Below are 27,949 nucleotides of genomic sequence, written 5' to 3' on the forward strand. Positions count from 1 at the left end.
TCTGTATGCATCTTGTGGCGAAAGCCACAGTTCATATTTAAGCATGTGTTCCAAGTTTCTCAACTATAGTGACTGGTTGCACCCTGAGGACATCTAGTAATGTTTAGGAGTGCAAAACCATATCAGGCTCAACTCAACCAGTTTTATTCCACTAAACTGTTTCTCAGAGGAGGAATTTGTATTTATATCCCCCCTTTCTCTCCTATTAGGAGACTCAAAGGGGCTTACAATCCCCCCCCCTTCTATTAAGCATGTCTCATTGGAAGCCCTCCATTCTTGCTTCATCATCCCTGTGTTTCATATTTGCCAACCTGGTTGTTTTGACTTGTGGCCAGCTAAAACAGGAAGGGCTGTGTATGCAGTAGTGGGTGTCCTTTAGAACTAAAATGCATCTGGCAATAAACACCCTGTGAGGTGGGTGGGGCTGAGAGAGCTCCGAAGAGCTATGACTAGCCCAAGGTCACTCAGCTGGCATGTATTGGAGTGCACAAGATAATCTGATTCACTAGATAAATCCACAGCTCAAGGGGCAGAGCGGGGAATCAAACACGGTTCTCCAGATTAGAGTGCACCTGCTCTTAACCACTACACCACGCCGGCTTTCATCTGCCATAATTTTTCAAACAAAGCAAGTTTCAACAGTGTGCTTGAAAATGACAGCAATACCTATAGCCAGGATGGTTGAAAGAGATTTAGCTGTGTCAGAGTAGGGCTGTACTGCCGAGGGAGAACACATTTCCTCTTTCCTCAGAAGTCTGTGCTCAGTTTTGCTTCTTCTGGTCCTTAATCCCTTATTAGCTTTCACTCCCCACCCCTTTCCTGTTTAAGTATCTGACATGCAATGGATGTATAGCTGCGCCCACTTCCGCTCCATCAAATTGATGGCTGATTTTAAAAGACCGTTTATTTTTCGGAGAGCTTTCTCAAGTTGTCCAGCCCTCCGCTCCAGCATCACAGGATTATCACTTTAGGCATTGGGTGGGGTGAACATGATCCGACCACCTTAAAACACAAGAGAGATGGGAAGAGGTCAAACACGGGGGCCATGAGGCTGAACACAATCCTTTTGTGACGCTTCAGGTGAGGGCAGTTGTTTAACGCAGGGTAACCAGCTCTTCGGATGAAGTTGGGTGAATGGCTACAGTCTGATCGAAGTCGGCCTTGGTTGCTCCCATTTTGACAGCCACTGCAAAACCTTGAAGCATTTCGTCACATCCCAACCCTTGCATATGAAGTCCGACCACCTTAAAACATAAGAGAGATGGGAAAAGGTCAAACACAGGGCTTCTGGATACCAGCCAAGTGTTGTTGGGGTTGTTGCTTTTTTTTTGTAAAAAAAGGAATATTTAGATACCCGTTTGTTTTGGATATCAAAGAGCCTTTAACTGTTGCTGCAGTTTTGTGATTTAAAAGCTGTTGAAAGAAGAGAGCCCCACATGCAAGATTCCGGTGTGTAATAAAAGAATCTCTACCTGTTAAAGATGGTTATCTTGATCAAAACATTTCAAATATTGGGGAGCAGTTTTATGCGCCGGATGGGTGAGTTGCTAACTGCCTCTACTTTCTCCTGCTTTGCTTACCTTTTCCTGTGGAGTGGCACAAACCATTTTCATGACACACTTCGTTTTCCTTGTCGTTACAGCGTGGTACAGAGGGACAAAGGAAGTCGTATAAACCTTGGTGCTCTCTCTTCCATAGGCAGCTACAGCTTCCGCTGGAAGACAGAGTAAAAACTTAAGCCATCAAGATAAAAGCGTATGTAGGTGATAAACTGAGGCTATTGTATTTTAGTCACATAACAAAAAGACCAGAATCACTGGAAAGGCTAGGAAAGGTTAAAAGCAGCTGGAAAAGAGGAACATGAGATGGATTGACTCTATAAAGGAAGCCCTCAGTTGCCATGACTTGGAAGTGACTTGACAGTACTTCACATGCACACAGGTGTTAACATGGGACTGAGACCGAATCATAGTTCAGCCTGGGCAGAAGGGTTATTTCCTTCTGACGGCAGTATTGGGAACAGGGTCTATAACTAGTTTTTTGCTACAGATCTGCAACAGGAGGGGCCCATGAGGCTGAACACAGAGTGTGCTTGTTAGGCTCTGAGAAGCTTTCCTTGTCGTAACCATCCTGAAACTTCCAACTCTTTCACCCTGGGCTTGAATTAAGTGGCCCATGTGTGCCTCTGTCTTGGCTCTGCAGAGGCAGTCCTTAGCTGTGAAATTCACTTCCTTTAACAGTAATTACCTCCTTTCATGCAGTCCTAGTGTCTTTCAGTGAGCCCCGCTCTGCAGCAGAGAATTGCCACAGCAGCTGGAAGAAAGAAGTGTATGCAGCGCAGATGTATACGATGCAAGACCTCGCCTTGTCTTATGATGTTTTAGGGAACCCTGATTTTGAAGGTCACCATTCACATCCCTTGAGCTCTTAAACATGGACAGTTTAATAATTCCGGGTCATAGTGGAGTGGATTCATCCACTAAAAATTTGGAGCCTTCTTTCAACTTAAGCAGCTCTTCAGTTGGAGAAAGACTTCAGACTTTGCTCAGAGGGGTAAGATCCACCACCCCACGGTTAACAGTGTTATTAAACTGACATGTTTTCTGAATTGGGGGAGGATGACTGTGAGGATATCTTAAACCACTCTGGTAGAGAATGCTCTGTAAGAAATAAAGGATACTTACTAATATCTCAGTCACTAAGGACTGTGTCAAGAGAACCAGTGTAATGTAGTGATTAAGGTTCTAGACTGACTTGGGAAACCAGGTTCAAATCCCTGCTCATGTTACGGAAGTTTGCTGAGTGACCTTAGGCTCTCAGCCTCAATCTGGATGAGAGATCTTCAAGAAATGCTCTCAGCCTCAATGTGGATGAGAGATCTTCAAGAAACACAAATAGAGTGATCTGAAGTACAATGGCAAACCACCTCTTGCCTTAAAATGTATGGGGTCACCATAAGAGACATACACACACACCACGGATTGCGCCATAAGAGTGCCTTGTGTGCTGGAACACAGATGAAGATTCGAGGATCCTACCTTCTGTTAGTCCCACTGTTCCGATGGGTGGGTGGCTGAAGACCACCGTAGGAATGTTGGTGTAATCGAGTTTGGAATCTTCTTTACCTTCAAAAAGTCTGTGCGCCAATTTCCTGCCAGCAGCTATTGCAACTGTAAGAATGAAATTTGAGTTGTATATTTAATTTAGCTTGGTAGAATCTAAGCCAGTGATGGCGAACCTTTTCGAGACCAAGTGCCCAAATTACAACCCAAAACCCACTTATTTATCGCAAAGTGCCAACACGGCAATTTAACCTGAAAACTAAGGTTTTAGTTTAGAAAAAACAGTTGGCTCTGAGATGTGCGTTACTCGGGAGTAAGATTGGTGGTAGTCGGTGGCTTTGCTTTGAAGCAACCGTGCAACTCTTCCAACGGGTGAATCACGACCCTAGGAGGGTTTACTCAGAAACTCCATTGCCAGCAACCGAGCTTACGGCCAGGTAAAGGATCGCGCTTTAGTTCTTCGCATGAAAATCAGTGGGGTTTAACAGCACTTAACAGGGTTACCTACACTGCTTCCCCAAAACTAGGTCTTAGGTTTAATGCTAATAATTGAGCCCAGCTGCCCAGGCCAGCCTAGATGTGGGGGGGGACACACTCTGTTTGCGCTGGCCCACAGAAAGAGCTATGAGTGGCACCTGTGCCATAGGTTCGCCACCACTGATCTAAGCCCACATAACCTATTGATGAAATTTGTGCTACGTAACAATGTTGTGCCACCATGACAGCTGCCATGGAAAAGTGCTGTATCACTTTCATGTGTTATTTGCTATATGCACAGGCCCATATAGGATTTTTAATATATATGTAACAGGTATATGTCTCATTTGGTGATTGTCTTCACAACTCCAACAAAGAGAATGTAATTTAATGTATTGTGGAAGGCTTTCACGGCCAGAGTCAACTAGATGTTGTGGGTTTTCTGAGTTGTATGGCAGTGGTCAGGTTGTTTTTGCTCCTAACATTTTGGCCATATCTTTGGCTGGCATCTTCAGAAGCATGTCATGATAAGATGTGTTTCTCTCCGTGAACAGAAACACAACTTACCCTGAGGGGCCTCTGAAGATGCCAGCCAAAAATCAGGAGCAAAAACTGCCAGATCACAACCACATTGCCTGGAAAATCCGCAACAGCCAGAGTGTGATTCGTTTAAGGCAACTCCTGAGGCATGTCAGCACAAGTGAGAGAAGCTACAGCTGTATTTTCAAGTTTCAGTTATAAGACAATATCTGAAAAACAAGTATTTCAATTTGAAATCAGAATAAACATTCTTAAGAACTGACCACCAATAGCATCCTTGCAATTCAAAAGCAAGAAATTGTCCCCTATGGGCATTAACAAGCATAACAAAAATCACTGCTATCAGCCTGTAAGACAGAAAATACACATACAGTAGTGGAGAAGGGGAATATGGGATTTAGCCTTCCAACACTGGCTCAGTTTTATAATTGAAACCCATACACTAATATTTTTGGAGAAAATGCATCCTTTAAAATGCTAACATTGCAGGGAGTTGTATTTTGAACAGCAAAAGCAAGAGAACACTGAAGGATTAAATCACCTCTCCCTTAACTGCACAATTCACTTTCTACAGACTTGATCTATGATCTCTGTCATGTCTGTCTGCATCTTGAGAAAGTACCTGAAGGGACCCTTGGATGGGCATTGTTAAGATGTGAACTCTTTAACATTTCCTGCTGCTGTTTTGGAACTCAATATGGTGGAAGGTCCAACATCTCCCTTAAGATTCTGGTACTGATGCAGCAGACATATTGTGGTTTTAAAAGTGGCACTTAATATTCTACCCGAGATATAGGCTCATTCCGCACATGCAGAATAATGCACTTTCAAACTGCTTTCAGTGCTCTTTGAAGCTGTGCGGAATGGCAAAATCCACTTGCAAACAGTTGTGAAAGTGGTTTGAAAACGCATTATTTTGCGTGTGCGGAAGGGGCCATAGAGAGGGTGAAAAAGAGGGAGGAAATATCCTGGACAGCTACTGCACTATACCCATGTTTTTTTTTCACAGCCCCTTCTCAGTTTTTGGTGCTGAACACATAGATTTGCAAACAACAACCCTCTTTACAAAGTCTATGAACGTTACCTGGGGTAAGAAGCGCTTTCCCACATACATCTCCGACAGCATAGATCCCCGGCTGGCTGGTGTTTTGGAACTCATCAACCATAACATGGCCTGCAGGATCTACCTTAAGGCCCTGATATAAGAAAACAAGAGTTCAAATCAGAACTGACATCCCAGGAAAGGGCAACTAAAGCAAACGGCACCGAAGGAAGACATTCCTGCTTACCAGTTTGCCAATATTCAACTCCTCTGTGTTGGGCTTTCTCCCGATGGCCCACAATAGACAATCAACATCTTCAATAGTGTTAACGGTGGGTTTCTGACTGGGAGGGGAGGATGTTACGGTTACTGCCAATAATCCAGAAGGTAATCTTTTGACCAGTGTGACCTAGTGAGGAATAAAGAACGACGTAAGACGTCCTGCATTACATTTTAACCATCAAGAACAGTTCCAAACAAGGCATTTTCAAGGCTCAAAACCTATTTTCTGTGACTTCAGTTATAGGCAGTAAACAGCAACATGATTCAACAAAAACTACATGTTGCTATAGTCAGGGTTTCATGCTTGCTTCAATTCAACACAAGAACTGGCACAGAAAAAGGGTTCTTACATGGTGCTGTGTGCAGAAACAATTTTTAATTTTTTTAAAAAGGCCAAGTTTCTAGACTTTCTGATAAATGAATACGTTTTAAATAATAAGTCTATTAAACACCTCCCATAAACTTTACACACACTTCCTCCTTGATAAATGACTGCGGCTGAAGAAAACAGGATATTTATTACTGAACAGGAAGGTTTTAGGAAAAACCATAATACAATAGATCAGTGCGCAATTTTACATGATCTAATCCATAAATACACTTCCTTTAAAAAAGGAAAATTATTTGTAGCAATTTGACTTTCCTCAGCCTTTGACTCTATAGATAGAGATATAGGAGTTAAATAGGGTTGTTTATTGACTCCATTTCTGTTCAACTTCTATACCAGTGACTGAATATCAGGCCTAAAATCTACAGAATTTTTTCCTCCATTGCTTGAAGGGAGAAAAATCTCCCTCCTACTTTACGCTGATGATATAGCTGCCATGTATTCACTAAAATAGGGATTAAAAGGATGGTAAACCAATTGGTGGCATATTGTAACAACAACAAACTACATATAAGTTTCAACAAAACAAAGATTTTGAAGGAGAACAAAGACACTGAAATGGAAGATTGCTGAACAAGTTGAACAACTTTAGGATCTATAAATACTTAGGTGTAGTTTTCCACACTTCCCTATCCTGGAGTATACAAATAAAATAAAAAAATTCAATAGTAACTTGTTTTATTAACTGATTATTAATTTTTTCTTCACAAGCAGGGGTCCCTCCAGCCCTAAATTTTTTTTCAAGGAAAGATAGTTGCTCAAGTTCTTTACAAAGCTGAAACCTGCGGCTGGAAATTAACTATAACTGCCCAATTAGAAAGCATTCAGAATAAATTCCTTAGTAAGATCTAAGGCCTCCCAGGCTCCACACCAGCCCATTTGCTCTGCTTAGAATCTAGCGTTTGGCAATAACGCTAGAATTCATCTTAGGCTGCTCTTACACTATAAAAGATTAACAGGTCTATCCCAGGAACATTTAGCCAGTCTCTATTTAGGTTATAGGAATCAAACTAACATGTGTGAACAACAATTACATTAAATCTCTATGAGATATCCTCCCTAGAGCGTATCAAGGACTGGGAAGTTAGTAAAATACGAGAGGAACTATTTAAAAAAGACTCTCTGATGCATAAAGAAAGTGCTACAACTTCAAATTTTGCTCCCTGGTTTTTCAGGATAAAGAAACAAATGTCTGGCACTCTATCTTAATAATCTCACAAATGTAAATCTAAGAAAGGCTTTTACTAGCCTTAGATTTCAATCCTTTCCCTCTAACTATTTAAATGGAAGCTACGCAAATAAACCACCTGACCAACGTATTTGTGTTTGTGGTTCCAGCTAGATAGAGGATGCTCTACATTATGTAATATCTTGCCCTCTATACCTCCACATCAGAAATAAATATTTTACAAACATGTTAGAGACATTGAAAGATAGTGAGGAAAATAAATCATTTTTTCTTATGGCCGATGTTTTTGCATAAATCACTCAGAAAGTGGTCCTATCGATTAAGTTTAGAAGGAAGGACAGCAATTGTCTTAGTGTACAGACATAATCATAAGATGCTGTTCTAACATTGCTATGATTTAAATTTTGTCTTATGCTATATAACCACCGGCTTTAATATTTTATGTAATTCATAGGTGTAATTGCCGACACTGTTTGTATGGCCTATGGCTAACAAATAAAATGACATGTTATATGTTTTAAAATGTTTGGGGAAATTTCAAAAGTCAGAAGGGTCATGGTGTTTAAGTGCCAAGGTGCAGTTACCTTGGATAACAAAGCAAAAATGCTTTAAAATAGCATTCATTATTTCTGCTAGTTTATGCCTAACTGTTTTTCCCCCATTTCCAAATTTTAATTATATTGCTGCCCAAATCTGAACACAAACCCCTGTCTGTTTTCATTTGTTCTGAATTGCATGTAGGAGTTTCACAAGTATCATTCTTGTGAAACATTTATAAACTCGAAAATACGTCAAGCAAATGGGACCCCATGTAAACGCAGGGTGGAATTCAGCTTTTCTTGGTGCAGAAGGTTGTTCGGGAACAGAATTTCCATTTTTATTTTCATTAATGCACATCCTTGATTATAAGGACAGCAACATACATCAAAATAATGTAGCTCCAGGATTTTGCTACTAGCACAGAAATGTCAGCTTTAATAAATGAGATTAATTAAATAATACATTAACAGGAATATAAAGCATGACAGCAATGCTTGAAAATGGTTTATTGTACATATGTAGGGTTTTTTTCTTTTATGAAGAAGGAACATTCACATAAAAGGAAGGTAAGCCAGACAATATAGCCAGACAAGCTTATTGGGAGATGGCGATAACCAATTCCTGGCCCCTACCTGGTGGAACAGGCTTTCCAGAGAGATCAGGGCCCTGCGGGACTTACAGAGTTTCCACAGGGCCTGTAAAATGGGCCTGTTCCACCAGGCATTTGGCCAGCCGGATTAAGACCAACGATGCCCATTCCATCTGGTCCCCGTGGGCACAGGGGGGGAGGGGGGGGCATATGACTCCATCTGTGTTTTAATGTTATAATGGTTCTTCTTTTAGTAAGTGGATTACGGAATTGCTGCTGTTTTATAATACTTATTTTATATGTTTTATTGTTATTTATTGCTGTTCACAGCCCTGAGCCACTTGGGGGAGGGAGGTATAGAAGTTTAATAAATAAACAAATTCCTGCTATTGAGGCTGCAAACTACAGCCATTTTACACCAAAATGGAAATTCAAAGTGGAAAACAGTACATACCTTTGAATGCTTCCATACTTCTACACCACCATGCTCCAATTCTTGAGTACAATTTGAACTGATCATTGAATCAAAATTCCTCAGCACCTGCAAGGAAAAGCGTTGTCAAGTCATACATAGCTGCTTGAATATTATCCCTTTCACATCCATCTGAACTAGTGGGACTATATATTAAATCACAAGGTCTCCAGGTCAATCCTCATGCTAGACATGTCTAACCTTCAAGGGCTTAGGTAACACCCCCCCCCCCCCCCCCCCATTTTGGAACAGGGTAGCTCTTTCTCTTGATTTGTAACAATGGAGGAAACATCTTTGCCCAAAGGTTTGCAGCCTGAATCACTAGACATGCTGGTTTCATGAGACAAAGGACATGCACTGAAATCTAGCTAGTCATTAGCACCCGTTCCCTTTGCTAGCTGCAAGTTCTCATTATGGGAGATGCACAAATCAAGCCTGGACTTCAAAAAGGCAACCTCCTTAACATAAGAACATAAGAAAGAGCCTGCTGGATCAGACCAGAGTCCATCTAGTCCAGCACTCTGCTACTCACAGTGGCCCACCAGATGCCTTTGGGAGCTCACATGCAGGATGTGAAAGCCTTCTCCCGAGCACCTGGTCTGCTAAGGCATTTGCAATCTCAGATCAAGGAGGACCAAGATTGGTAGCCATAGATTGACTTCTCCTCCATAAATATGTATAAGAACATAAAGAGAATTATATGTTCTTTATGACCTCTTCCAAAATCCTCAGGGCTTAGGGGAAGCTGCCTGGTCACCAATGCACAGTTCTCATTTCATCCTCACTTCCACCTTGAGCAATAGGTTAATCTGAAAGCCCGAGCTTCCAGTGACCTTCAAGACGAAGTAGGAATTTGCACCCAGCCTTCCTTCTTCCATCCTTATCCTTTGCATCATGCTCATTCACACATTCATGAACACGCCTCAGCAAGAATAACAAAGGGGGGGGGGGACCATTAAGCAATATTTCCACAAATGAAGTGAGCACCAGGAACATAATTAGTAGGGGAGGGTTAAAATTGAGATATGAGGCTGCTGTGGAAATCCTAACTAGTCTATTTGAAGATATGATTGACCCCAATTTAAAATCTTGGTCTCCAAATTTTTTAAAAAAGCTATATACAGGGTCACAAGCTTCCAGGTTGGGCTTGGAATTTTCCCAGCATGACAACTGGTCTCTAAACTATGGAGATCACTCCCCTGGAATAAATGAAAGCTTTTGAAGGCAGGAGTGTGTGGTAAAAAAGGTAGTTTCCCCTTCAGTCGTGTTCGACCCTGGGGTACCACTGCAAGCAGTGATTTCATAGGCAAGCCGTTTTTGTGGGGTAGTTTGCCATTGCTTTCCCTGGCTATTCTTTACCCCTAGGTACTCATTTACCTACCAAGGAATGGATGGATGGCTGAGTTGACCATGAGCCAGCTGCCAGGGGGGCTCGAACTCCTGACTGTGTGAGTAGCAGTGCAAGCACTTAACCACTATGCCACACAGCTCCTAAACTATGGAGATCACTCCCTTGGAATAAATGAAAGCTTTTGAAGGCAGGCGTGTGTGGTACCACATCTTACTTGCATTCCTCCATCCTCCCAAGGCACCCCCCCCCCAATCTCCCCACAGTTGGCAACCCTAATAATACATGCAATGTAGGCCCAGTGGTCATACATACTCCTTGCGTAAGTTCAAACATGTTTCAGTTCCTTTGGCTCAGCTGCCACCTTGGCAAAACCCAGAAATGTGACAACACAGCTGCAGGAAGTGGATTCTTGGTTCTTCTTGCTGAGAACCAGACTCCCTGAATGGCAGTCAGGATACTGCTCCTGCAAGCCCATCTGCCTTACCTCTCCATACCGGATCAGCAGGGATGTCTTTGACCCTAAGGTCGAAAGGATACCGGCTAACTCCACAGCTATGTATCCAGCACCAACAACAACACTGCGCCTGGGAGTAGTAGGAATACATGATGGGGCACCTATCCCAAACACTTGAAATATATTCTAGTTATAGTTTGTATTTAAAAGATCAAACATTCAGAGCTATGTGTCTACTAATATATTATGGAAGGCTTCCACAGTTGGAATCAGATGGCTGTCGTGGGTTTTCAGGGCTGTGTGGCCGTGGTCTAGTAGTTTTAGCTCCTCATGTTTTGCCCACACCTGTGGCTGGTATCTTCAGAGGTAAGATGTGTTAATCTCCATGGCACAGTGCAGAGTGATTTGTGTGGCTGGGCATCTGTTTTGTTCTGCTCTCAGGTGGGGGGTGAGGGGTATTTGAACGTGTTCTGGTGGAGTTCATGTGCAGTTGCATTTGTATATGTCCTGGTGAGGAAGAAACGTGTCTTACCATTCTGAAGATGCCAACCACAGGTGGGGGCGAAATGTTAGGAGCTAAAATTACCAAACCACGGCCACACAGTCCAGAAAACTCAAACAGCCAGTATTTGTCAAACCATTGCATCAAGCAAAGGGGGGGGGGGGTTGAGAGAGAGAGAGAGAGTACCCATGCCTTTAGGTACATTTCAGGCCATTTCCCTCCAGTTATAGTTTTTATTCAATGAAAAATGAAAAACAAGTCCTCAGGCCTTTTTCTTACTGAGATATCAAGACAAACGTTTAGGCCATATTCAACCCAAGAGTTCAGTAAGCCTGCTGAAGTCAATCACCCACTGCTTGTGGTCTTTTATTCTGAGAAATGCATTAACGTTTTTAAATTCAAGTTATTTAAAATGACAGAAAAAAAGACTCCATGAATTTAGGTTTTTGTTGTTTCACATCAGCATATGATATCCTGCCTGAAGGTACTACTTTTGAGAAGGCACACCCTTCCAATTAGCACAGCAATAATTTTGATTGCAGGCATGCCAGATATTGCTCAAGCACACAAAAAGCAAACCAAGTGTAAGGTAAAGCAAGCTAGTAGAAGGAGCTCTGTTGTGATATGCCTTCCTCTGGGCATAGAGCAGGGGGTCACTGGGGGAATGGGGGGAAGGTAGTTATGAATTTCCTACTTTTGTATGGGGGATTAGACTAGGTGAGGTCTCTTCCAGTTCTACGTTTCTATGCTATGGCTACAAATAAATAGAGGATCTCTCATGTGTCATGCATGCTAAATGAGTATGCTCATAAGCTGCTTACAAGACACAGAGTCTGTTCCAATTCCTGTTGGTCCAAATTGCAGTGCCAAGATTGACAGGATCACCACAGTAGTGCAGTCCATGAACACAGCCAGTGGCTAAAGGGCCTATCATGCTTGCTGTGTCTTTTTGGGATAACACAGTTGGTTTTCAGACTACGGCCATGTAGCAGGAATGATCCAGTCAAATGCTTGCAAATCCCATTTGGTAGCAGAATTAAACTGTGTTCCTTTAAAAATCAATGGAATTTGCAGCTTGACTAGAGAGTCCACTGCTTCTCAGGTACTAAAGGGGAAAAAGGAACAGCTCTGATATTGGAGGATCAAATCTTATTAAAATTGATCATATGTTATAAAAGACAATGGAGTGGATCCAACTCTCCCCCAAGTAACCTTCTTCCAATCTGACAGTCAGCACTGTGGTTAAAGCGTTGGACTAGGGTCTGGCAAACTGAGGGTTGAATCCCCATCTGGCTATGGAAGCTTGCTGGCTGCCCTTAGGCCAGTTATACATTCTCAGCCTAACCTGTCTCACAGGTTTGTTGTGATGATAAAATGGAGGAGAGGAGAATAATGTAAGCCACTTTAGAAAGGCAGGAAATAAATAAATAAATAAATAAATAAATAAATAAATAAATAAATAAATAAATAAATAAACAAACAAACAAACAAACAAACAAACAAACAAACAAATAAATAAAAATAATTTAAATGGCTCCTCCTCCAAAGGTAAAGTTTCCCCTTCAGTTGTGTCCAACGCTGGGGTACCACTGCGAACAGTGATTTCATAGGCAAGCCTCTTTTGTGGGGTAGTTTGCCATTGCTTTTCCCGGCTATTCTTTACCCCCTAGCTATGAGATAGGTACTCATTTACTGACCAAGAATGGATGGATGGCTGAGTTGACCATGAGCCAGCTGCCAGGATATCTGGCCCACAGGGGGGCGAACTTCTGACCGTGTGAGTGGCAGTGCAAGCACTTAACCACTACGCCACATGGCTCCCCCTCTAAAGGAAGAACCCCTAAAATTGGAGAAAGACTTCAAACCTGAGCCAAGAGGAAAGCAGGTGTAAACATTTTGATAAATATATACACAAATGTTGGAACCATCCCATCAAGTCTGCTCCTTGGGATAATACAACTGCATTAAGAAGACAACAGCCTGTTCTCTGCAGCTATTCAGGTTTTCTGTCTGAGATGAAGAGAGGAAATGGTCTCTATTTATACAACAAACACACGAAATGCTGGAAATGGACACATGCTAGAATGTCTGAACTGATTGCACCTTACCTAGGCAATTCTTCAAGTTCAAAGAACCCATCACTGGTAATTCCCAGACTGGCTCCTGTAAAGCAACATAGGCATTCACACACAGGTTGGCATTTTCAAATCAGCAAATAATGTAATTCAAAGCTGTTTCAGAAAAGAACACATTCTGGCCCAGGACATTTAGTCTTACCAGATTTACACACAAATGGACCTAACGGGGCAGCTCGTGAAATTTAATCTGCTGTTGTTCACAAAGTACGCAACACTCCCAAATCACAAGAAAAAGAACAGGACATAAAAACAGTACTCCAAGCAAGGTAACTGTATTGGCACAGGCATATTTGTGATTCAGGTATACATGAGATCTCTGATGAGAAGAACACACAGCTGTTCATATCTCCTCACTTGTGCCAAAGTAAGAAAGCGCAGAAATCTGTAGAGCTGCTACTTATTTTTTCCAAACCACAGTTCCAGTGCTTTACTTCCCTGCCCCATCCTGATGGGGAAAGAAATCCAGTTCACCAGATAAACATCCACTGCTCATGTGGAAGAATGGGGAATCAAACCTGGCTCTCCAGATTAGAGTCTACCATTCTTAACCACTGTACCAAGGGGAGGGGGGGCCTTAGGGGAAGTGGAACGTCACAGCCTATTTTCCTTTCTGAGACTCAAGGTAGATTACAACATTTCAAAAACAGTGCAATACAAACAATGCAATGAAAGCAGTGTTCATAGTCACGTCTTTGCCATCTTGTCTAACAATTACATTTAAATTGTAAGCTTCCTGGGGCAGAGGCTCTGGCAGAGGTATAGCGCCAATGAGGCTGGGTGGGGCGCAATGCCCTGGGCGCGCGGTGTTCCAGCGGTGTGGCGGGGGCAGATGGCACCGTGGCAGGGGAGCAGGACATGCGTGCGCCCCGGGTGGAGGTCCCCCTTGCTCCATCCCTGGGATCTGGGGTGTTTTTTTTTTGCTTTTATTACTCGATACACTCATAATTAATAGGACTTAGTAACAAAACGGACAATAAGAAACACAACAAAATGGACAATAAAATAGAAATCCTCACTGACCTGTAAAATAAGCTTAAGGAGAAGTAATGCTTAACTATCAAGTCAGGTTTCAACTTGAATTATTCTCTAAACAAGCAACGAAACAGCCCCATTTGAAGTCTTACCAGGTATCTCACTTTCACTGGGAACCACTGGCTGCCCACCAGTAGCAATCAGGATGTGAGGTGCAGTGTATTTTTTACCACCAACCTCAATTGTGGGTGTGGGATCAGAAGTAAACGTCGCATGGCCGTGAATGGATTCTACGTGAGCCTAGTAAAAGCAATTTTAGATTAGAATGTTAACAGGCGTGAACTGAATCAAATATCGTATATTTTAATTTTGTTACTATTTTATTAGATTTTTTAACTGCTCTCTCCCGTTGAGTAGGGCTCAGAGCAGTGAAACATCAATAAATTAGACAGCATTAAAGCATATGTATTTAAAACTTCAATTCTCATGGTCTGGTGCTCTTCCCTTTGCATCCAAGAGGGTAGGACTGATAACAAAACGTGAACAAACCTAAAAAGAGGAACATAAAAGAGGAAAGGTCAGCTTAGATGGATTACTGTTGCTGTCCTTAACCATGGGCCTGGCAGAACAACTTTGTCTTACAGGCCCTGCAGAACTGTGATTGGTCCTGCATGGCCCTGGTGTCAGCTGACAGAGCATTCCTCAGAGATCCACAGAGTGTGGAGGAGGGTGTTTTAACCATCCCTTTGTAAAGTAGCTGTGTGCCAACCCCTCTCTCCTTGTCTACTGCTTGTCTGATATGTGAAGATAACCGAGCTGACCGGGACATTATTTATTAAGAGCTGCCACATATTTTTGCAGCAAACCCTGAAAGGATCTCCACACATTTCTGCAGCAAATGCTGAAAGGGGTTTCTGAAAAAGGGGTTTCAAAAGTTGCAATTTAAGTGCATATCTATGCTGAACATAAACTGGCTTTAATGGAATGGAATTCTAGGAACTGTGATTCTGCTAGGGCAGTGGTGGCAAACCTATGGCACTCCAGATGTTCATGGACTACAATTCCATCAGCCCCTGCCAGCATGGCCAATTGTGCCATAGGTTCGCCACCACGGTGCTAGGGGGACTGAAAATCGTCAGCATCTTGGGCAAACTACAATTCTCAGGACTTTCTCAGGAAAAGTGTGACCATTAAACTAATATAAACCTAATGAGTTTGCAGGACAGATAGGTCTGAGACACCTGTATCAGTATTCCAACCACATTTAAAATGCTAAGCAGGTAGACAGAAATTTCCAAAAAATTATTTGCTAGTGAAACTAAGCAAAGTGGTCTCAACTGGTAAAATGAACCAACAGAGAACCCTTATCCTGCTAAGAAGCACATGCAGTTACAGTACTGAAGGAGGTTTAGAAGAAGAAGAAGAAAAAGAAAAAGAAAAAGAAAGAGAGAAGAAGAAGAAGAAGAAGGAGGAGGAGGAGGAGGAGGAGGAGGAGGAGGAGTTTGGATTTATATCCCCCCTTTCTCTCCTGTAGGAGACTCAAAGGGGCTCACAATCTCCTTGCCCTTCCCCCCTTTAGGACTGTTCGAGGAGCAAAACAGGAACATTTTACATACCTTGTTCAAATTATTTTGATAGATCTCATTCAGTCGCTTCACATAAGCATCACGTTTTTCTTTAATTGTTCTGAAATACAAAGTGAGTTGTGTCACTAAATTCTCTCTCTCGCACCAGCAAGGCCATAGTTGAAAACCAGTGCCTCTTAATCGTCAAGGGTTAGGCACACAAAAGTTTATGAAAAACACAGTCAAACCAGAAGATAGATCTTTCTTTCTTTAACTAGATGCAGACTTATATATATATTGGCTGAGCTGTTATGACATCAGAACTTCTTCCCAGAGAATTGTCCAGAACTGTGGCAAGAATCTCTACCATTCCAAATTATGCAAATCTGCAGCCTTGGCAGCTCTCTTAAGAACATAAGAACACGACAACGAGCCTGCTGGATCAGACCAGAGTCCATCTAGTCCAGCACTCTGCTACTTGCAGTGGCCCACCTGGTGCCTTTGGGAGCTCAAGGGCAGGATGTGAAAGCAATGGCCTCCTGCTGCTGCTGCTCCCGAGCACCTGGTCTTTTAAGGCATTTGCAACCTCAGATCAAGGAGGATCAAGATTGGTAGCCATACATTGACTTCTCCATAAAACTGTCCAAGCCTCTTTTAAAGCTATCCAGGTGGCAGCATATTCCAAACACCAATCACATGTCTTGTTTTGTATTTGAACGTGTCAAGCAGTGAACATGCCAGTAGTGATGAGACTGGGTTAGGTTCCTACCATTATGATTACTTCTCTCTTGTAAGGGGTTTAAAAGTGGCTTACAAACTCCTTCCCTTTCTCTCCCAACAACAGACACCCTATTGAGATAGATGGGACTGAGAGACTTCCAAAGATCTGTGACTAGCCCAAGATCACCTAGCACACTTCATGCATAGGAGTGGGAGAACAAATCCAGTTCACCAGGGGGAGTGGGGAATCAAGCCCAGATTAGAGTCCATTGCTCTTAAGCGTTACACCATGCTGGCTCAGAGGAATCTGAACCTTTGAATACTTCCATGCATTCACAATGGATTGAAATCTGTAGCTATGAGCAGTTATTTTGATAAGCTGGGTCTTTTTAAGAGGGCTGGGAATGCACCTGGAGCTCTGTTTTCTACATGCTCATAACTACTGAGCAATAGTGAAGCCAACAGAGTATGCACTATGACTACTGGGGGTGGGGGGGAGGCTGCATGGCCTCCCTCTCTTCCTTCTTCAGTAACAGCAGAGGTGGCAAAGGGACAAATGGGGTTCCCTGTTTGTTCACTGCCCACCTGCTACCTGCGTGAGCAGCATTAGAACAGCAGGAGGTAAGAAAACAAAGAAAAGAGAAAGCCCAACATTTGGATTACTTTTCCTCCTTTCTTGCTGTCATCTTCTGCTGGCCGATTTTCCAAAAGGAGTGGGTACAGCCACCCAACCTCTGTAACATTATCATCTGACTGCTGCAGCTACATTAGTGTTTCCTGCAGCAAAAAAACCCACCAAAGCATAAATGAAACCAGCACGAGGACTCTGTAGCAGGAAGGGAGAATTGATGGAAACTGCCAATTTAATCTGTATCTAGCCCTTCATTTTTATTTCAGCCGCTTCCAATCAAACAGGTCTGCAACCAGTGGTGGCTCCCTGTAAAAAACTTTTAATTTGTTTACAGGACTGCAAATGCAGGATGAGCTTTTGAATGGCTTGCATTGTCAAAGTGAGACTCTTCAGGCACAAAGAAGAGACTCAGAGCACCACAGCATTATACACACAACTACAAAACGACAGAAGTTATAATGCCAAGAGAAGAACACTCAATTTATTACTCCAGTTAGAATGGTTGCCAGGACAGTTATCAACTGATGGCACCCGTTTATCAACACAGGTAGATTTTCTGAACATACCCTCAGACTTACCGCCAGTTAAATTTCACATCAGCTACCTGAAAGCCATAATCTGCATGATCATGGATGAATTCAGTGTGGACGGCTGTATTCCACATCACCTTTTGGAAGAAACACCCAGAACAGCATACAAATTAACGGGGAGAAATACAACACTGCCAATTATTGTATTATACAACGTGACAGGTATTTGGGGGTTGTGCAGCAGAGAAATGTATGCATTGACCTGTTTGGAGACAATGACTGAGATAAGCCACTCCACTTGTCACCCACTAAGACAAACGTGATTCACCTGCCATGCAGTTGACATGGTACTTTGCAGTCCAAAGCAGGATGCAGAAGCCAGGTCTACTGAGCCCTTTTCTGGGATTCCTTATTTATCTGGTGGGCTGGGTCAGCTTGGTGGGTCACAAATTGTTTAGGCCTTATTCTGGACAGCCTTGTTTTATATCACTCTATAAAAAGTGATATCTTCAATTCACATTAATGGATTAATGTGCCACAGCCCACAGCATCAGGCCATCCCTCCATTCTCTGTCACTTACTATAGCCTACAATTCCCAGTAATTTGGTGTGGCTTTAGAATAATCATTTCAAGCAACTCTGAATGCTGCCAGATGCTTTGGTCATGCTAATGGAAACAGTGAGGCGTAAATTTAGGGCTGGATCCAAAAGTGCCATTCCACCAATGTTATAGAAAGTGCCATTCAGCAAAATGACTCCTACATTGGCAAGTGATCAGAGGCGGAGCTACCAGGAGGCGGGGGTACGTTGCCCCCTGTGGCACCCCCTCCCCCTGCGACCCCCCCCCCCCCAACACACACACTTACCTTCCCCACTGCAGGCTGAGGAAGCGGCCTGTTCCCTTCAGACTGAAAACAGCCTGGTGGGAACTACACTTCCCAGGAGACCTTGCGAGCCCCAGGGTCTCATGGGAAGTGTAGTTCCCACAAGACCGTTTTCAGCCTGGAGGGAACAGGCCACTTCTCAAGCCTGCACTAAGATAAGGGGTGGAGTGGAGGCCCCGGAAAACACAGAGTGCGCACCAGGCGCACTCTGGCCCAGCTACGCCTCTGCAAGTGAAGAGGATGGCCTTCTTCACTTCTTCCCTCCAACTGGTGGTAGTGGTGGAAAGTGCTATCAAGTCACAGCAACTTATGGCAACCACATAGGTGTTAAAGGCAAGAGCCGTTAAGAGGTGGTTTGCCTTTGCCTGCCTCTGCATAGCAACCCTGGACTAATCTGGTGGTCTCCCATCTAAGAACTAACCAGGGATAACTCTGCTTAGCTATGAAACCCCAAATGGTCTCTCATATGATTCCTGTGGCTTCCTTGGCCCCCAGGAGCAGAAGGCAGGGGAAAAAACAGGGAAGTCTTATTCTGCCAGTCATACTCTGTGGACAGTGCTCTGTATCCAACCCGTAACCGTTAATATTTTCTCTCTTAAACATTTGGTCCTCCTATTACAGTGTGGATCCTCAGCCCCACAAGCTAAGCAGCTTTGAAATTAGCCACTCAAAGACAAATAATCTTCTCTGAACAATGAACAGAATGCCAGATGACATTACTCAAAGTGTCCCATGATTTAAACATGCAGGTAACCAAGCAGGGCCTGGTCTGACAGACCCAGGCTAGCCTGATCTTGTCAGATCTTGGAAGCTAGGCAGGGTCAACCCTGGTTAGCACTTTGATGGGAACCACCAAGGAAGTTCAGGGTTGCTATACAGAGGCGGGCAATGGCTAACCACTTTTGCTTGTCCCTTGCCTTGAAGACCCAAATAGAGGCACCACAAGTCTGCTGCAATCCAATGGCACTTCACTACCACCAACAAGCAGGAAGAAACCGAGCTGGGAGGCCTTCCTGATTATTTTACAATGTTTTTTCCCCATGCAGAGTAAAACAGCACCAGCCCACAAGTATGTCTTCCTTTTCCCATATCAGGGGCATGCTTGCACATGCACAAGGCTGAGAACAGATTGAGAAAATTTCTGCTGCAGTGCTGGGAGGGGGAAAAACAGCAATATAGGCAATAGTGGTCAAAAGAACTGTACAACAACAACTAATTGAAAAGGCACATCTGCTTCCCCCCCCCCCCAATCTAACCTCCCCCAGTAATGGTCACAAGACCTGATTATCTCCTTTCCAGAGAGTCTCTGGGACTTGGTCTTAAAGTGACTGTTCCAATATTGCACAATTTCTTACTATAACAAGTACCCACAATAAATTTTCACATCTTCAACCAAGAATCTCCCCCTTTGAAATATATACAGCATTTTAAACGGTTTTTACCTTTTTAGGTACACATCCAACATTCACCTAGAAAAAAACAGTAAATGGAAGAGTGTCAAAAGTCAGTACTTTTAAGAGACAAACTATACATCACTTAGAGACTCTGTGATAAGAGTTTGTCAGTATTCAAATCTCCAAAAGAAGTGGCAGAGGGGAGGAATTTGAACTGAGGTCATAACTCTGCCCTCCCCACATAGAGAAATTTTCAATTTTGGTTTCTTCTCAGGAATGAACAGCAGTCATTCACTTACCGGTACATGAAACTTAACCTTTTCTGCTTTCTGAGTGACTGCAAGATCTAATAAGCCAACCCCTACTCTGCAATCTCATCCTTGACCGTTTCTCAGCCATGTTATAAATAGAATTATGATAAGAACTGGTTTTTACTAGCACTAGATTACAGCATCGCTCCAAGGGGGTGCACAATAGACATAAAATAATGCATGCTGTAAACCCTTTCCATTGGAATTCACAGAGGAAAAAAACTGTCTTCCCTCAAAGTACAATTTATAGAATTCACTGTCTTGATGCAAATTTGGCCAATAAGTTAGATGGAACTGGGCAAATTTGTGGAGAGCCCTCTTTCAATAGCAACTAAATGGATCTACTGGAATCAGGATGCTACATGGATCTTTAAGCTGATTCCGCAGGCCTCTTTTTAATAACCTTGTTGTTCAGCTAGGCTAGGTGTCAGCACTTGGATGAAACTTCTTTGGGAACTTTATGTAAGCCTCTCTGCACTTGTCCAAAGAGCAGAAAACAACACATAATGAATAAACTTTAACTCTGGTTGAAATGGGCATAAAATAGCCCCCCTGAAGACAGTCAGAGAACACAGCCACTACCAATTAACAATAGAATAATATATTAAATAACTGACAACTTTGCTGGCACTAGAAAACTGCCTTCTGAGATGGATCCCTCATCCTGTTTCAATACTGTCCCACACTAGAAGGTGGATTCAGGCACTTTGAATTCCACAGTACAAGAAGAGTAGCACTATATCATTCGTCTTACAACATGGACAAGTGCTTTAACATCTGCATGTCTCTTTCTCCATTTACACCCAATTTCCCAGCTAGTCAGCTGGAGACAGTCTAGTTTACTGTTTGCCAGCTGTTGCTGAAAGCATACCACCCCGTACACAGAAAGGAGCAGCCAACTCAGGAGAAATCTCTTGCCTGTCTTCCTTGCTCAACAAGTAGTATTTTTCTTTGTGATGCGGCTGATTTCCAATCCAGTCCAAGGCCTTTATTGGTATATAATGAGGCTGACTTGTTCAAGTCAGTTATTCTGAAAATATTCCCTCAATTCATTCCATCATTTTACAACCCTAATTTTCTTGCGCTGTTTCCTGGCAGGAGAAATACATCATTTTTTTCATAGTATAAAAGGTAAGAAATCCTAAGTAATTCCAAAATCTCCACAGAACTCTTTTCTTTCTTCCTGGTTATCTGAATGTAGCCTTATCAATCTCACCTTGTACAAATATGCTCATCTTGCAGACTGATTCAATGCTCCAGTCTCTGCACAGCCGCAAACACCTTTTACAAGTTCAGGATAAGCTCATTACTATTTCTTACGCAGTAGCAAAATTCTGTTATGTAGCCAGTAGAGTGCAGAGATCTCTGGTTGGGACAACAAACTTGCAACCTTGCAGGTTGTATGAACTATCCTCCCAGGTTTTTATCTGCTGGTCAAATAACTGTAAATAAATTCAACTGAATCCTTTTGCAAGCTGATCAGAATCCTATCCTCCACCTTGACTAGCTGTTAATTTCAGTTATGTAGCTGTGTGAGTCTATAGTTTCAAAATAAAACAGGAGTCCAGGGACAAATCTTATTCCTGTGTAAACTGTTGTGGGTTGGCACTTACTTCATCAGATGAACAAAGTGTATGCCAACTGTGTGTGTATAAAGTGCCATCAAGATGCAACGGCCCTATAGCAACCCCAATGAGGTTTCCAAGGCAAGAGACTAACAGAGGTAGTTTGCCATTGCCTTCCTCTGCATAACATCCCTAGTATTCTTTGCTGGTCTCCCATCCAAATACTAACCCGGGCCGACCCTGCTTAGCTTCTGATCTTTCTTGGGCCATCCAGGTCATAGCGTTCACCTATTAGGCACATTTATATTCAACGCTACAATGCAGTTCTGCCCATTAACAGCTAGGAGTAGGTCTTACCATTCTGAGTAGACTGGTTACATTTCAGACTGGCTCTTAAACTGCCCTGTTTGTAACTTCTCTTCTCCCTCATGTGGTCTGCCTTTAATATAAATGCATTTGCATATAAATACACTACATGCATCTGATGAAATAAAATCTGACTCATGAAAGAGTTATGGTGTATTGGTTAAGAGCAGGTGGACTCCAATCTTGAGATCTAGGTTTGATTCCCCAGTCCTCCATTTGAGTGCTGGACTCTTATCTGGCGAGCTGGACTTGTTTCCCCTACATTCCTGCTGGGTGAGCTTGGGCTAGTCACTGTTTATATTGCACTGTTTTTGAAACTTTGTAATCTGCCTTGAATCTCAGCAAGGAAAGTAGGCTGTAAGTAGAGCCAGCTTGGTGTAGATGTGAAGACCTTGGTGAGTTCCGCAGGGCCTGCAAGACGGAGCTGTTCCGCCGGGCCTTTGGAGAGTCCAGCCGCTGATGGTGCCCCCTTCCGCTGGCCCCCTTCCGCTGGCCCCTTTCGCTGGCCCTTCCGCCGGCCTCTACATCTGGGCCTATAACATCTATCTAGACCTACCGTTCTCCCTGGGGGTGGAAGAATTTAATATTAGGCACCGGGCGCCACCTACACCTATGCCTATATTTATTTTACATTTAAATGCTAATGTTTAGCTAGTTTTCGCTGCTTTTATAAGTTTTAGCCTATTTATGATGTTTTAAAATTGTATTTATTATCTGCTGTACACCGCCCAGAGCCCCTCGGGGATGGGGCGGTCTAGAAGCCCAAAGTATAAATAAATAAAATAAATAAAATAAGAGTGGTGGACTCTAATCTAGAGAGCAGGGTTTGACTCCCCATTCCTCCACATGAGCAATGGTGAACTGATTTCTGGTAAACTGATTTCTTTCCCTGCTCCTACACATGAAGCCGACTGGGTGTCCTTGGGCTAGTCACAGTCATCTCAGAACTCGCTCAGCCCCATCTGCCTCTCAAGGTGTGTTGCTAGAAGGCAGGGACGTGGCCGGGTCTGACCCCACAGGGTAAAGGTCACAGTCCAATGGGTCAAGGCAGGCGGTAGGCAAGACATAGTCAGGTCACAGTCCAATAGGTCAAAACAGGCAGCAGGCAAGGCATAGTCAGGTCACAGTCCAATAGGTCAAGGAGAACTGAGGAACAGGCTAGGAATCAATGCAAAACCAGGCACGCAGCGGTGCCAAGTAACACACTTGTTGCACCCAGGCAGAAGCAAGCTCACAGCAAGGCTTATATAGAGAGCCTTGATCAGGAGGCTGGGATTCTTCAAGGAGTTAATCCTCATCAGATGTAGAGACTTCCAATCTCCCATACTTTATTGCCAAATGAGCACTCCTTCTGCGGTTCTGCAGTAGCTACCTCTGCTTCTGCCTTCTATGCACAGCTGGCTCATCACTGGATTCCCTAGGAGAATCTGCAGGCACCTGTAAGGGCTGAGCGTTGGTTCTGCTACCTGGTCTTCCCCTGGAGCAACCAACTCTGGCTGCATTGTGTCCTCAGATTCTGCCTCGGCGTCCTCAGTGTTCTGGTGAATACCCAGGGGCTGGCTCATGACACCAAGCGTTTGTTGTGGGGAGAGGAAAGTAGTTTGTAGGCCACCTTGAGTCTCCCTACAGGGGAGAAAGGCGGAGTATAAATCCAAACTCTTCTTCTCATGCAGGAATAGATACTGTTAGTTTTTGAGGACTCTTGTTTTATCTTGCATAGTCTGCAAGACTTGAGCAAGATTTTGGAGGCCATCAGTTAATGCATAGCGTCGCTGTAAGTCAGAAGTGACTTGACAAAACATGACACACACAGTCACTGCCTATTCTTTAGTCTGTTAGTCTGTGCATGGTCTCTTTACCCTGATGTTGGACTCATAGTTTATTTCAGTGATACTCAGCAGCTCAGGAACCATCTGTAGCTCTTCTGAGAAATGTTTGGGAGCACTTGCCCCATATTTCAGGAAAGTGGGCAGGTAAATATATGAGGTAAATATAAACACTAGGGTTCTCGCCTAGTGTGACTTGTGGTTGGTAGATAGTTCCCAACTTGAAACACCTATTCCAGAGGAATTAGTAAGCTGTGAGCCTCCCTGAAATGCAGGCCTTGTGCCAGTTATGGAAGTAAATGCAACTCTTTCAGTTAACCATACTGGTGTGATTCTCCACAAAAGCAGAGTGAATACTACAGGTGCATTTGGCTATCTTGCCTCTATGGCACGCTAAAGACTGTTTGTTGGCCCCTGCTATGTTCAGGAGAGTCAAACCTATGCCTTTGCATGCCAAGAACTTATGAGATGCTGGGGGAGGGGGGGATAGAAATTATCAGACAGGTGTGGCATGCAGTTCTTTCCATACCTATTGCATGTACTTACGCTTGCACTATTTGACATAAGTTTGCCTTGCCATTAGTTTTGTGCTTTAAGTTCAAACTTGCATTTCCAAAATGTAGTTTTGTATGGGTACAAGGCAGAGGTGGGATCCAGCAGGTTCTCACCAGTTCCCGAGAGGGGGTTACTAATTATTTGTGTGTGCCGAGAGGGGGTTACTAATTGGGTCTGCTTTTCCTTTAGAAATTCCATTAGGTCCAAAAATCATAAAGTCCTGTTGTTTCCTATGTGGCTGGTGAGCGAAGGTAGAAAACGGGATAATTCTCCCTGTTGGGCTGTTTTAAAAACATGTTTTAGAAATATGGTAAAGTTCCTTGTTTAAGGAAAGTATCCTTCTTTTGATTTCTAGAAACAAAATTAAGCATTTGAAAGTATTAAGTATTTGACAGGCAGTCAATTAGAGGAGAAGTAGTTGTTTCTGTTGGCAGTAGACGATAGGACTTGCTATAATGAGTTTAAATTATGGACAGAAAAAGAACAGCTGGAAATTAGGAACTTTTTTTTACAGTAAGAGTTTTTTACAGTAACAGAGAAATTATTAATGCCCCGCCCCCAGAATGCCCAGCCATGCCCCTGTCGTGCCCCGCCCAGCCCCATTGGTGCTACGCCACTGTTTGAATCCCACCACCATGGGAACCTGTTACTAAAATTTTTGGATCCCACCACTGGTACAAGGTGAGGGGTCCTGCCCCGAAAGCATGGGCAAAATACAGAATATCACTGATCAGTACAAATAGACTATTCTCAAAATGACACATATATGTCTGTGGAAGGTATGTGAATCTTTTCTGATTTGGGGCTAAAGAAATGTTGGAGTTCCAACATTTTGGACCTGCATCTTAAGCAGCAGTCCTTCAAACTGCATGACAGACCACTTCTGAAATGAAGTGGCATTTCAGAAGCAGTTGGCCACACAAATCCAAGGTTGTCTAACAAAAAAAGTCACCAGGTATAGGCAAAGCCCTTGAGTGTGTCTGCCATTCTCTGGATCCTAGCTGCTACTTTTAAGCCTAAACTCTCTGATTGTGTAAGCAAAAATATTGCAGAAGAAATGGTACATCGAACAAGTCAGTGCTAGCAGCCATCCAGTAGAGCAAAAATGTAAGTTTATAGCAAAAGCCACTTATCTGTAACATCACCTTCAGTCCAAAAGTATGTGGGAGAATTTGAAGTAAATATAAACACATCTCCCTCCCCCCAAGATATGGTTTAAACTGAGTCAGGCTTCAGGTCTAACATCAGTTTTCAGCATTAAGGGCTAGGGACCGGATATACATATATCTGACTTGCTGTTACTCACCCTGAGCCCCACTGTAGAGGGGGAACTGGATATAAGTCTAAATGTAACTAAATAAATAATGATATTTATCCTAGCCATTGCACAAGGGTTTCCAGGCAATTTTCAGCCTTGGTATCTTTCTGGTTTAAGGAAGACTCATGTCAGTACAACATGCTTCCAAACTACTTTATTTACTTCAAGTATATCCTACGTTTCTCCCCAATAGGGGCACAAAGCAGCTTACACTGTTTTCCTCTCCTCCATTTCATCCTCACAACCATCCTGTGAGGAACATTAGGTTGAGACTGTGTGACTGAATCCAAGTTATCCTGGAAGCTGGTGTGGCAGAGGTGGATTCAAATGTGGGTCTTCCAGATTCTAGTCTGACATTCTAATCATTAGACTATACTTAGGGCTATAAGGACGCATGTGATTGCAGCATAAAAGCACAAGATACTAACCACAAGCATAATGGAATGAATGCAAGACAATAAAATCCTGTTATTACCAGGCCTCTAGTGTCTTTTATCAGCTTTTTGTAGCTAGAAAGCAAGCAAGCAAAGTTTTCACTGGTGCAGAGTTACAATCATGGGGAAACCTGTGCCTTTTGAATTCCAGCAGGTTAGGCAACTCAAAAAGTGCAAGCCCTCTCAGAAAAAGAACAGCAACTCATATTTCATCAATGTGGAGAACAGACCCCTCCTTCACAAATGGGGTAACATGAAAGGCATAGGTTTTGTTACAGACCCATTGAAACTCTTTTATCTGATATACGTACCTTAAGCATGGTGGCACCCAAGGGAGACTAAAACCTAGCCCCCCACCCCAGTTGCAAACCCATAGCATTCTAGTCCTTCCTACGTAAGTGAATGGCTGTAGTTCACTCCTGTAGGGAGAATCCTGTACTTGAGGCAAGGAGGTAGGGAAGGGGGTTCCCGGCTTCAAACCCCCACATTACATGTCCGAAGCTCCGCCCCCGTTTGTGTTTTTTTTGTATTTTAGTGGTTTTTTAGTTTTTTGGCCTGTAGGGGGCGCAGCTTTTAGGCTAGCAGCACCACCCCATTAAAAAATCGATACCTATGTCACTTACTTGAGGACACCATTATAGTGAGAACAGAATTTGCCATGCATCACTGGGTGATGTGCTCCTCAGCTAACAGGAATTCACAATGGAGACAGCTGAGTCTAACATACATGGGGGGGAAGAAGATATGGGGGAGTCATAAAACATGACTGCCTCTGAACCAGGTGGACCTATTTGGCTATCACCGCTCATAAACACCAATACACCTACCCTCCATAAATCTGTCCAATCCCCCTTTCTAAAACCCACCAAATCCAGCTGCCATTACATCTCATGGCAGTGAGTTCCACAGGGCTTTTGAGTGATAATAAATAATACTTCCTTCTGCCTGCCCCAAATGTACATCCAATCCAAGAAGGAGTCCAGCAACACACTTGGGCGACTAACAAACTGTTTCCCAACATAAATTAGCTCTGAGCCAGAGCTCGCTCATGATGCAGCCCCACAAAACCTTGAGTTACAGGCCATTTTATTAGACTCTCTAACACCTTGGATCCTTGTTTTGCTATTATAAGTTTTGCTATTATTAAGTTTTGCTATCATAGATGAACACGGCTACATCTCTGCAACGAAGGCCAATTAAGTCTCCAAGGGTGAATAATATTACAGGAAAAGGAACCTCGTTTCTTTTTACACCATGCCCTTTTGCTGACCCCTGTCCTGTTGTCTTGCGCCACCTTGGGGAGCCTCAGTTGGGTCAAAAGACGGCACAGCCATGTTCCGAATAAAATAAACGCGGAAGGGAAACCTATATTGCTTGCATTAAGTGTCAGGTTATAGCAAAAGCCCCGCCGTCCTTCTGCGCTCCCGCAAGGGACGAGGCCAGCAGCCCGCCTCCCACAAGAGACGCGCGAATCTTCCGCCTGCCTCCGCGAAAGTTTCCAAAACCCGCCCCGCGCGCTCCTCTCCTCTCCTTCCCTTCCCGGCCACTCTCCACTCACGCAGGTGCCCCCGAGCCGCCCTTTTTCCACCACAGCCGCCCGAGCCCCGAGCTCCGCGGCGCGCCGGGCACTGGCCAGCCCGCCCGAGCCGCCGCCCAGCACCAGGTAGTCGAAGGCGGTGGCGCCGGCGGACGAGGAGGAGGACGAGGCCGCCGCGCGGAGCTGGGCCATGGCGCCGCGGCTGACGGGCAAGGAAGCAGTGGCGGTGGCGGCGCAGAGGAGAAGGCATGGGCGCGGCCACCTCATCCCGCCCCTCGTCGCCGCCGGCGAGAGGAAGCCCGCAGCGGCCTTCTC

At 43.6% G+C, this 27,949-nt stretch overlaps 1 protein-coding gene across 1 annotated transcript; it reads right to left on the reverse strand.

The window, feature by feature from the left end:
* Positions 1 to 886: 886 nt before the first annotated feature.
* On the reverse strand, positions 887 to 27,901 carry GSR (glutathione-disulfide reductase). Its single transcript, XM_048504780.1, has 13 exons — positions 27,656 to 27,901; positions 19,771 to 19,797; positions 17,493 to 17,581; positions 15,615 to 15,684; positions 14,151 to 14,298; positions 12,997 to 13,051; positions 10,417 to 10,516; positions 8,564 to 8,650; positions 5,369 to 5,530; positions 5,164 to 5,275; positions 3,039 to 3,170; positions 1,581 to 1,714; positions 887 to 1,244 (listed from the first exon to the last, which is right to left on the reverse strand). Exons 1-13 carry the CDS (start codon positions 27,899 to 27,901, stop codon positions 1,095 to 1,097), a joined length of 1,512 nt encoding a protein of 503 aa, XP_048360737.1. The 3' UTR covers positions 887 to 1,094.
* Positions 27,902 to 27,949: the final 48 nt, after the last annotated feature.

Source organism: Sphaerodactylus townsendi, linkage group LG07 (assembly GCF_021028975.2).
Source record: "Sphaerodactylus townsendi isolate TG3544 linkage group LG07, MPM_Stown_v2.3, whole genome shotgun sequence".
In the NCBI taxonomy this organism is placed as follows: Eukaryota; Metazoa; Chordata; class Lepidosauria; order Squamata; family Sphaerodactylidae; genus Sphaerodactylus; species Sphaerodactylus townsendi.

Coding starts and splice junctions, on each gene's coding strand:
- GSR (XM_048504780.1), bottom strand. CDS start 27,901: ATGAGGTGGCCGCGCCCATGCCTTCTCCTCTGCGCCGCCACCGCCACT. Junction 13,052..14,150: donor CAGTGAAAGTGAGATACCTG/GTAAGACTTCAA, acceptor GTTGCTTTACAG/GAGCCAGTCTGGGAATTACC. Junction 5,531..8,563: donor AAGTATGGAAGCATTCAAAG/GTATGTACTGTT, acceptor ATTCCTCACTAG/GTCACACTGGTCAAAAGATT.